Source organism: Argiope bruennichi, chromosome 9, assembly GCF_947563725.1.
Source record: "Argiope bruennichi chromosome 9, qqArgBrue1.1, whole genome shotgun sequence".
NCBI lineage: Eukaryota > Metazoa > Arthropoda > Arachnida > Araneae > Araneidae > Argiope > Argiope bruennichi.
In genome coordinates this window covers 724,915-737,095 of record NC_079159.1, presented here as the reverse complement: position 1 = coordinate 737,095, position 12,181 = coordinate 724,915, and the positions used below count along the sequence as shown (strand labels likewise).

The window sequence follows — 12,181 nt, the reverse complement described above, 5'->3', positions numbered from 1 at the left end:
TTGAGGTTTGGTAACTATTTTTTTATTGACTTCAATTTTGTTATTCATATAAGGGTGTGGTAATGTCATGAAAGGTGGTTAAATTTTGAAAACATTTTTTAACATTTTGAACATTTATGATTTTGGTGAAATCATACAAATAATTCTTGTAATGTCACATAGCAATGCAACTAGATTTAGAATCAACAAAGATGTACTTGTAAAAAATGTAAAAGAAGATTTTTGTAATTAGTATAAGAATTGTGTATAATACCATAAAATTATTCTTATATATTCCAATTCCATCTTAAATATTCCAATTTCAAGTGATTTGTGTAAGTATGCAAAATAGTACATGTGAAGTATTATTAAGTGTTTGGAACGCAGTAAAAAGGTCAGGGGGGGTGTAGAGTCTAACAAAGCAGTGCAGCCTTGTAAATTAAATTGTTGCAAAAAAAAAAAAAAATATGGCTGAAATATTTACAGAAATTAATGTTCAATTATATAAATTGGCAAAAAGAGAGATAGAGAGATTTAATGTTTTGTTAAGAAACCATTAAATGGTTTATATCTTGATAGAAAGAATAATATTTTTTGTTTTATTTCACCAAGTCCTTAATTTTGTTTAACTTTAAATTAAAGAGCATGAGGTTAGTAATCAATAGGCAATAAATAAAGGAATTTTTTATTCTCTGTATGTAATAATAAAATTCATTGAATATACTTTTAAGTTAAAATTAAATTGTTGCTTACTTCCCCATGCTTTTTCCATTGGTAAGAACTAAGAGGTTGTTGTTATTCTATTATAACTTACACATGAATACTATTTGGGCCTTTATTCTTATACAACATAGGCATACTAGAATTTAGAGTACATTGGCAACCTTGAGTTTGAAATGTATATAATAAAATTAAGTGAGCAGTTTATCAGAAATTATTCAATGAAATTTAATTTTTACACTTAAATTGCAAAAATCTATTTTCTAACTGTTCAGGAAGCAAATTCATTAATTATTTTTTCATGATTTATTTTGTTGTGTTTAATTATTCATATCTGAGAGCAATGTTTAAACTGCTTATTATTTTCAACCTCATACTGTTTTTAAAAAAAATGTATTTTTATTATTAAATTCAGTTTTTATGAGGAATTTTCAGGCTGTAAGGAATGTAATGCATGAGTGCTGATAATAAAATGAAGCAAGAAACCTCACTGAAGGTTAACAGCAATTTTGCTAATCCTTTAATTTTAAAAAAAAAATTTCAATTTCTTTTTTAAATGATGTTTTTACTGAAGGTAATTGATATGGAAATTATGAAAACGCTTTTTTAGGAAACTTTTGCTTGTGATCAAATACATTATTATGCATGCCTTTTTCCTTTGCTTTTCTGAGAAATTGAGGATGAATTACTAATGAGGATCAAGAAAATTTTACATACTTTACAAAAAAGATGACATAATTTTGTGTAGAAAGTATCTATCATTAGGTAAAATGCAGTTACCTAAAATGAATCAGTAGACCAGAGGTTCCCAAACTTTTTTTTCTCGTGGACCACTTTCTAAGTTTTCCTACTTTCGGTAGACCCCCTGCTGCTACATTTCTACTGTATTCCCAAAACTCCTAAAAAATATCACCCTAAATTGGGGGTGTTAAGAAGAAAAAAAAAGTAGCACATTTTCTTGTGTCCTATTTATAAAAATGATACTTGTGGTTATACAAAATTATAAACATTTAAATTTACAAACAATCAACAATTGACAAAAAATCAACAATGAACTCTGAAATGGAAATCAACAATAAAAAATAGTCATACTTTTAATGAGACGGATGTACTTGATCAATTGACAGCAAATTATCAATATTTGGCTTCAGTTTTGTAAGAAGTAATCTCAAATCTCCCCGTTCTGTGATGTTCAATCTGTTTTTTTTTTTTTTTTTTTTTTTTTTTGTCAACAGGTTGGTAACGGCACTAAAACTTCTTTCGACAAGATATGACAAGGGAAACGCTATCCAAAATTTCCTCGCAATTTCCCACAGCCCAGGATATTTTTCGGGGATTTCAGCCTGCAGCCAAAATGTTTGATAGCCTTTTTTAAATTTCACCTTCAGTTCCTCGTTGGTGCTGGGTTCAAGTAGCTCCTCTTGTAATACACATTCGCATCTCCCGTTTCATCAAATGGGGTTATGATCCATGGTGGTATTTCCATCGTCAGTATATATTCAAATCTATTTTTGAAGTCATCATGCAGGGTATTTAAATGTTGAGCGTATGTCTGAATATCCTCATCAAGACATTCTATCTGTGACAAGTTCGGAAACTGGGAGAATTCGCACCTACTAATATTTTGCTTCATTAATTTCAATTTACCAAGAAAAGCCGAAATTACACCCTTTGTTTTTATTAAATTAAGGCTGTCCCCTTGTAACTGCAAGTTAACATCATTGAATTTTATGAACAAATCTGTTAAGTACGCAATTTCCACTTTATATTTGATCAAATTTTCTTTTAAATCTGGTGCTTTAGTTTCCAGACACTCTATCACTGATTCGAAAAGTGAGTAAAATCTTGATAAACATGCACCTTTCGACAACCAGCGTACTTCAGTATGTAAGAGCAGTCGTTGGAAATCATCATTTTCATCGCACAATAGTGCAAATAAACGGGTATTCAAAGCATTGCTTCTTATTTCATTAACTGCGTTAATCATAAATTGAAGCGATTGGTGCAATCTATCACTCAAATTTTTCACTACAAGGTGTTGTTGGGGGATGACACAGTGAATTATAATTAGTCCTGGTATTATTCTTTTAAAATGGCTTATAAACCCACGATATCGCCCAAACATGGCAGGAGCTCCATCTGCTGCCATCGAAATAATGTTTGTAAATGGAATAGATTTTTCTGTAAAGAAATCACTCAGGACATTAAATATATCAGGTAACAAATGAGTAACGTTTTGTTCTTGGCATTCGTATTTATAATAATGTAGATTGCAAGCACAGCGCAAGTCGCATTTCATCCCTTTGCAGGTCTAAACAAGCATCTCAGACGAGCAGGCGAACGGGCGGCACTTTGCAAGTCTCGACATGTGGTGTACACTTGTACTATTATCTATTGTTCTATTCAATTCTGTGTTTGAACTGAGTCTCGAATATTTTTGAGTACCTACCGATGCTACCTGCCTACGTTGATAGGTAAATCCAAGCCAAAATTTTTGTTATTTATTATGAAAACTGGAAAATTTTTCGTGAACTCCCACTTACAACTTGTGAACCCCTGTTTTCTTTTCATTTCTACGTGGACCCCCGTGTGGTCTCCTATGGACCCCTGGGGGTCCACCTGGACCACTTTGGGAACCTATGCAGTAGATGGTTACCTAAAATGGTAATAAAACATATAACACAGTTATATAAAAGATTATGGATCTTTTGATTGGACATCATTGCATAATTCATCGTAATGTTTCTTCACTTTTCTAATCCTACTCTGGGTCTTCTTTAACTGTTTGTTAAGAATCAAAATTCTCTGTTACAATGTATAACAATTTCCCAAATGTTGGTAAATTTAAGCAAAGAATTTGCTAGCAACACATATGCTAATAATATATCTGTGGTTCCAAGTTACAAGGACTTTGAAATAATGGTTAGAAAACCTAAATTTTTGCATTATATTATTAAAAGCAGAACTAGGTCAAATATTTCCATTTTTTCTTCAACTGTACTTCATACCTTTCCTTCCTCTTTTGGATAATAAGAATCATGTGGTTGAAGCATTTTATCACATCAAATTTAGCAAATTGGGTTGAAACTTCTAGTGTCATTATCATATTATATAATTTTATCTAGTACATGATTTTTAATTCTTCCTGGCTAAGAAATAACCTTTTGTAACCAAAACTGTAATATGCATTTTTTTTTTGTTTACTTCTGTTGTATTTTTAAAAAAAATTAATTTAGATTATGAGCAACATATTGTATGAAGTAAGCAGTTATAGCTTTTCTATTTATCTATTGGTGACATTATTGCACTGCCACACTACCCTATAATTTACTAATTATCACATCTTTACCTGTGACATTTTATTTTGTTTCTACTTTTCTGGTGCAGCAATATCGTGATTTTTTCTTTCCTTCAACGTGTTTTGAGATTGATCTTTTATTTTTCCAAAAAGGAATTTTTAAAAATCTCAAAATGTGAATTGAATAGTTTTCCAGTTTCATCATTCACTAATTTTTCACATATCTACAAAATTCTTTTAATTGGCCATTTTCACTGATATTTTCAGTTTTATCTAAAATAAATGAAAAGGGGGGGGGGTGGCCATTATGGAGTTACCAAGTGGTGCTTTCTGCAACATCAGATGCTATGAAGTTGATATGCTCATTTTTGGTTTTCGACAGAAGTATTTTACTGCACTTTGTTGTTGCTTATGACAGTGGATTATATTTTAACATCTGCTGCATGAATGACAGAAAAATTCCCTTGCTGCTATATTTAAGGTTCTCTATAATTCCATAGAAAGTAAGATTGTATGTTGCTAGAGTAAAAATATCACATTCAGGATTCTCCTATAACTTTGCTCTAAAAACTTTTTCCATCTTCCAATCAATTGTTTCATCTAAGTCTGCTCTGTCACTGTCATTCATTTTCAGTAAATGCATAATCATGAAATCTTCCTTGACTTCCTACCTCTACTGTAACATGCTTCCAATATTTAACTCCGAAACTTCTTGATATCTTTTGTAGTACAACTCTTGTTCTTAGGAAAACAACCAGCAGGATAATCGGTAAATACATTAAGCTTCTTGGACTTGCATAACCAATTTAAATTTAGGTTTTTATTTATTTATTTATTTTTTTTTTTGACCAGCTTTTAATATTTTACTTGCTTTGGGTTCTCATGAACTATGAATCAAACTGCAAGCAAATGAAGACAAAGCCCAGAAATCCAAATAATATTATATTTTGTTATTTTATATTAAATTTGCTAATAGTATTATAATAGATTTTGCTATTTTGTATATAGTAATAACACTGTATACAAAATGGCAAAATAATAAACATATTCATATTATCTTTTGCTAAAATATTTTGAAAAAAATATACAGAAATGGACATAAAATAATACCAATTTTTATGTCTGTTTCTGTAAGCTTTGACATGTACATTACTAACATACTTCAAAACACTTGTCATTCACTTTTCATAACTTGTGAAGCCTCTCCTCATTACAGATTTCATTGTTGCTATGATTCTATATTTTAGGTGACATATCAGTAATTTATTCACAGCACACAATATTTTTAAGGATTCCTAGAATAAGTGCAAAGAGTTGAGTTTAGATACTTTGTCTTTCCCTATTTGTACACGAAACTTTAAATAAGTTCCAATTCATGGAATGAACATTCAAGATAATTCAAGTTTATCCTTCTGGATTTCATCAAAAATGTATACAAAGAAGAAATTGTTGAATCTGCCATCTAAATACATAAACCCCCAAAAAAGCGGCACTTGAAATTGTAACTTCAGAAATTTGTTGCAAAACTAAAAAAGATACTATCATCTTAATATGGTATGAGTGATTAATAGTGTGTATATTAGACCTACTTTAGCAGAAAATTTTGAGCACTTCATCATATTTTATGTGTATATATCCCCCCCCCCAGTAGCAGAATTTTGTAATTATGCCTTTTTTTTTATGATCCTATATTTTCTTCAACATCTTTTTGAATTCGAAATTTTATAGTATATTTCTCTCTGTCTCTCTTTTTATTTTATTTTGTTCATGGTCACTATCCTTAGATTTTCTTTAAATTTGCTATATAGAAACGTATTTATTGGGTTTACTGTCATCTATTGTACTTTTATTGTTTTTTGAATAAATCTACTTGCATCTAGATTACTAAAGAACTACATGTGTTGCTGTTTCTAAGATCTTGCATATTCAGTTAGACTTTTTGAATTGAAACTTGGATTAGTTTAGCAGTAGAAGTAATTTCCAGATATCACTCATGTATTTTGTAAAATGTTCTCAAATGGTAAACAGATATAGAACATAGTAAGGTTTGATCAAGATATGAATTCTGTTATATTTATTATTTTTAACAGTAGGTAATCAAATAACAAAACTGTTTAGATTGTAAATGTCACAGATGTATTAGATTATTAATTGTTAATAATTTAATTGAGATAATTTAGATCAATATTACACAACCAGTTTTTGTGTGAAAGATTTCTGTAGGATTTTTGCCTCATGCTTGTATACTTTTGTCTACTATCTTTTGATGACACTACTGGAGAGACAAACAGACAAATGTGAAGTACCAGAGGATTGTCAGGAGTAGCAATAAATTGCTAGATGAACACGAGGAAAACAAAATTGGAAATGAAAACTGCAAGATTTATAATATAGAATCTTTCTTAACTAGTAACTAAAGGTATCCAAATTCAACATTTTTCTGGATATTTGAATATCATTTGCTTGTGTATATTTGTGATGCCATCTGTAAAAATTACAAAATGCACATCCTTTGGTTATATTTTTCAATTAATTTTGATTAAATAAATAATATCAAAAATTATTTAAATTGTTTAAAATTAAACAATGTATTAATATCTCAGTACATATGTTCATATGAAAGTTACATATATCTTTAATGTTTTGGCATGTGAGTTTGAATATCTGCCTATTTACAAGATTGATATCAGCATTCAGAAAATTCACTATGTATTCATTAAATTCTCATTATACTATGAATTGATATAAATAAACATCGCTGAGTAAATTATATCAATGCTTGCAATCCCTTGCTTGCTTCTTTCCTTGTAACTTTCTGGATCTTTTTTTTTACAGAGTATGTAGTTTCATTGAAGTCCATAAAAACTGCTTATTTTTTAGGGTTCTTATATAAGGGCTGTAGAAGTGCCTTTTTTTTTATAAAAAAATTCAGATGCTATATTTTCTTTCTAGTAATGGGGGGGGGAGAGTATTTTCCAATTATAGGCTTTTTTTTTTTACCTTGGTGGATTGTTCAATGTTTAACAGATTTAATAAATCTGGAGATCAGTGGTTACGTTTTTATCTCAATGTTGGAAAATGATGATAGAATAGAGGAAATATATCATTTTCATGCACTTAACTCTTCTTTCACTTTTTTTTAAATAGGGGCAAATATATTCATAATTCTTCTTTCAGCTCCTTTCCTGCTTTAGATAGAGGGAAATACTTTCTAATTTAATTTTAGTGTTCAGATAGATAATTTTTTTATGTTTATGTAAAACCATGAGTATGGATTTTTAGCAGTACCTTCAACTCATTGTTACTTTTCTACTCATTCTTGCTCAAGGTGCCTAGGTTGTCAGACAATAATACTTTATTAGGGAGTAGGGAATGAAGTATTGGAGAGACACTTTCATCTGGTTTTACATATGTTGTCGAGCGTATTAAGCCATTTCTTGAAATATGCCAGAGTGCTGACTCACTTTTTCCTTTTTAGGTATTTGATATACATTTTGATGCATATTTAGTAAAACATATGTTTGTGTTTTTTAAAGTTTTAAGAGAAAATTTCAAGGTTGGAATTATTTTTTCAGAAAACTGTTAATGCAGACTGATTTTTCTAACGTATTTTGTTCTGCCATTGGTAAAGTGAGTGTAGGCTTAAGAATGATCAACTTATTAAAAGTCTTATATTCTGCAAAAACAGTATCCAATAAAATTATATTCTTTGTAAGCATGATGATCAGTATCTTGCTTTTAAAATATTATAATAGTTTATGAATAGTTCTTCAATAAATTTTACTTCCGCCGGAAATGTTGTTTGTCGAAAACAAGTAAATGTGGACAAAGGAAGCATGTCTTGTGTTGTGAAGAAAGGATTAAAAGATATTATGAAGATGCTATTCCCTTGGAATTTAAAGATTTCCTAATCAAATCATCTTGATTCAATTTCGATAATTATTAATAATTATCATATCAGAAAAAAGAAATTAGAGTTGTTTTTTTGTTTTTTTAAAGAACATAACTTTAAAAAACTCTGGAGTATTTTGAAAATTGTTTTCATTCTTTCTCCTGATCAAGCATTTAATGACAGAGGATTCAGTATTAATTAAAATATTGAAGTGAGAAATTTAAATAAAAAATATCATACATTTCTGAACATTTAATCTGTGAAGATATAAAACCATCTTTCAGAATCCATTCAATAAACATTACTAAAGTACGTTAGTAAAAGACAAGAAGTAAAGTAAAGAACATTACTAAGCTGATGTTGCTAGAGAATGCTAGCAACATCAGCTGATTCAAAATATCACTTATTTTTAGGGAAGCAGATAGTGGAATAAATAATTTTAAATGACATTTTTAAAAAATTAGATTGATTTCTTGATCTGTTTGTGGAAAAAGGAAATGCCTAAAATTGAATATTATAAGCTTATGCACTTGTTCAACAAGCCAAAAACTTTCCACCACTTACAAAATCTGTTGAGGTGGAGAAATTTGTTAGTGAAAAAAATTGTATGAATTAAAAATCTCTCTAAAATTGAGCATGACTTTTGCATTCTAAATATGTTTATTTATGCTTACCTTTTTTTAAGAAACTCGAATATTTAAATGAAAGTCTTTATATTTTTCAAACAAAACTTGCATTTAAAAAAACAAAAACATTTTAAATAACTTAGTTTTGAAGTTGGTGGAAAATGTTAATTAATTCCTAGTTGTATTTTATGTTTATATTTGTATAAAATTGGACAACTTACTTAGTTAATACCATCAATTTATCTCATTAAACTCATGGTTTTATAATTTAAAAAATACTATGTTTTATTTATTTTTTTCACGAAAAGTACTTAAAAAGTAAAATAAAATGCTTATTTTTTAAGATAAAGCTAGTTTGTGCACCCTGACATATCATCTTCCTCTTTATCACCATCATTTTTTACCCTTATATTTGATTATTTCATCATAAAAATAGAGTATAAAAAAAAGGAAGGGGGGAAAAAAACAGAATTTACTGTATCTATTTAAACCTCCATTAATCCAAATTGCTCGCACGCACACATACACATACATTTGTACATATAAAATTGTGGCTTTAAATTACCTTCAAAAATGCCTTTATTTTAATGCTGACATTTAATTGAATATCAGTTATAAAATATTTTACTGTACATCCATGAATATTTTCTGCAACCAGATGCTGTTACTTGCAAACAGTATTTTTTGGTACATAATTGAATTCTGTTCTATGAATTTTTCTGAAGAATCTTTAAAAATTATAATAAATAAAAAAATAAGTACATAATATTTATCTACTGATGAAATCTTGCACAATTCACTCTCGAATGCAGGGTTGCGTTCGAGAGTGCACAGAGAAAACCAGGAAAAAACAGGAAATTTTCGTAAAAGCAGTTAAAATACAGTTTTCTGGTTATTTTTTTTCCCATCCAAAAAATGCTGATCGCTAAAAATTTCAAAAAATAAAAGGTCTTAATCATAGCTCCAAAAACAAAACACTACCATTTGTGATTACGTAATGCGGAAAATCATCCCTTTTCTCATGCCCCTTTATTCTGTATAGATCATTCGGGTTTCGATTTGTGAGACAGTTGTTCTTTTTCCATGAGATTCATTAATTTTGTGTGACTTATAATTACGGAGCCTGAGAGGTAATATATGCCTTCTTAATATATAAATTTTGTTTTGCTAAATTCTAAATAATAAATAAAGATTTTTATTTCTGTATGTAAATATAAACCTTCTTATATGCTATTATTTTGAATAATGTTAAATTGTTCTTTCCTTTCCTTGCCTTTTCCACTCTTTAAAACCATATTCCATTATAACTAGCACAAGCATGCTGTTTGCACATTTTCTTATATCTTGAATGGACATACAGGGAAAACAGGAAATTTTTCTTTCCAGATTTGCCTGGCAACCTTGCGAATGCCACTTGATACACTGTTATTATCACCCTTGTCAGTACAGCCCTCCTAATTTAAGATTCTGGAACAAGATCATTTCTTGGCTTTCCAGAGCTGTAAGTGCACTGTTAGGGATGAAAGAAAAATATTTCCGAAATCACGTACATATGTTTTTGGCAGTTATTCAGATTCTATCAAAAATATGATAGCCTGCTGTCAAGGTGACATGTATTGTCTTTGTTTTATATGATGTGAAATATATTGTTTTCCTTTATGCCCATTAATTGATTGCTTGTATTATTAATTAAAAAATTTCCATTTTTATATTATTTCATACTTTTATGTATGTGTGTTTATTCATAAAATAGTTATAAAATAATTTTTTTAGGCCCCAGGTAGAGCATTTTACATGCTTTGGGTCAATGTTTTGGCTCCTTGGATTTTCAGCCCTGCACCAGAAGTGGATGAAAAGAAGCAAAAGAAATTAGAGAGAAAAGCCAAAAGACGATGATCTTATTCTTTTTTTAATCAATCTAATTTATTTATTTTTTTGTTATAAATTTTATAATTTTTTATGATCTTCCTAAATATTCCAATCTGTTGTTTTTTTACTTCCTTGGATTTTTTTTTTTTTCTACTATGACTGTTATTATAGAATCAGAATTTTTATTTTACTATTGTGGTTTATTAGGACTGTTTTTGTACTTCAGAGGGAAAACCCCAAAAAGAATGTTATTTATTTCAATTATGGACTGAATTATATTGATATTTTGTGCTCATTTTCATATTTTATGAAACTGAAGCTATGAACTCAATTGCAGTGTTTTATAGAAGCTATTTTTACATTAAAATAATAAAGATATCAATAAAGAAGCCTTTTGTTTTTCATTTCCTTTTGTATAATGAATTGTTTGATATGTATTAAGAATTTCTTTTCCATTCATGTAATGAAAGCTCCATAATTTAGAGTAGCTCCATAATAAAGAATGAATATCATCTGGCAAAAGTTTTCATTTACAGTGAATATTATATTCCTTTCAATAACCTATGATATTTTATTTTAAAAATATTTGTCTCAACTTTTTTTCATATGAAGAATAAAGATCCTGTTCCATCAAACTTTTTCTTTGTTCCATTCATTAAAAATTTCATTCCAACTGCATTCTAATCTGTGGGGGGTTTCTAAAAATTATTTTGGAGATTAATGTATTCCTTTTATGTTGTTTTATCACCATGTATGGGATCAGTAGATTATTTTCAATTAATTATCCTTAATGATCAGTTCATTTCCTATAATAGTGCAAAAATTCCCTTTCATTTGAATCTCTTATGCATGTTTATCTTAACATTGGATCTTTAAACTTTGAATTACAATTCATATTCAAGACATTTTATTTTAGTATCTTTTTCTTTGTATATATGAGAACTTACTTTATTCTTTGTATATATGAGTATCCATCATAACATCAAGACACAATATAATTTTCTATTTCCTTTATAATTTAATAGCACATTGCCAGTGTCTTTTACAATTTCCCATGCAAAATATATAGTTGGTTCAAACATTAAAATAGTGCTAGATATTTTATGTCCAAATAGCAAGTTAGTCAGATTTGAATATACTGACAAAAAGAATTTTTTTTATAAAATGGCATCTATGCAAATTGAGCTTACTGGACATAATTTTTGCATAAAATGTTAGTGAGCTTTATATATAGATTTCTTTAAGTTATTGCAAAAAATGTCAAGATGTTGCTTTATTTTTACATTAGCAGTACTCGTAATCGTTTTTATTTTTAATAGAGGTGACTTAAATCATGAACAATTTAATATACAGTGGCTCCCAAAAGTGTTCGTACACCTACAAGAATCAATTAAAAACCTCATTATTTACCATTATATATTCTTATTTTTACATGAAAATTTTTTCATAGCATATTTTTACAGTTCTTAATAAAGCAGTGAAAAATAAATTTTAATTACGATGCAAATTATTTTTTTAAAAATGACAATAAATAAAATTGCACAAAAATAGGACACAAAAGTGATCATACACTTTAAAAAAACATCACTAAATATGAAATTTTCTAAATTTTTATAAATGTTTAGTATTTAGTAGGATATCCTTTATTCTTTATAAGAGCTTTTAAACGTTTGGGCATAGATTTAACTAAACGGTCGGTTACTTCTGCACCGATCTTGTTCCATTCTTCGATCATTACTGCTTTCAGTTGAATTTTCGATTTAATGTCGTGACTTCTTATTCGCACCTCTAATTCTT

The 12,181-nt window shown here is 28.7% G+C and overlaps 1 protein-coding gene across 1 annotated transcript in view; it reads left to right on the top strand.

The window, feature by feature from the left end:
- LOC129984252 (transmembrane protein 208-like) overlaps positions 1-10,773 on the top strand; it is a 32,206-nt gene extending 21,433 nt beyond the window's left edge. Inside the window, exon 6 of the mRNA XM_056094092.1 lies at positions 10,289-10,773. Coding sequence (XP_055950067.1) covers positions 10,289-10,411 — 123 coding nt within the window. The 3' untranslated portion in view covers positions 10,412-10,773. The remainder of the gene's footprint in view (positions 1-10,288) is intronic.
- The last annotated feature ends 1,408 nt before the right edge of the window (positions 10,774-12,181 follow it).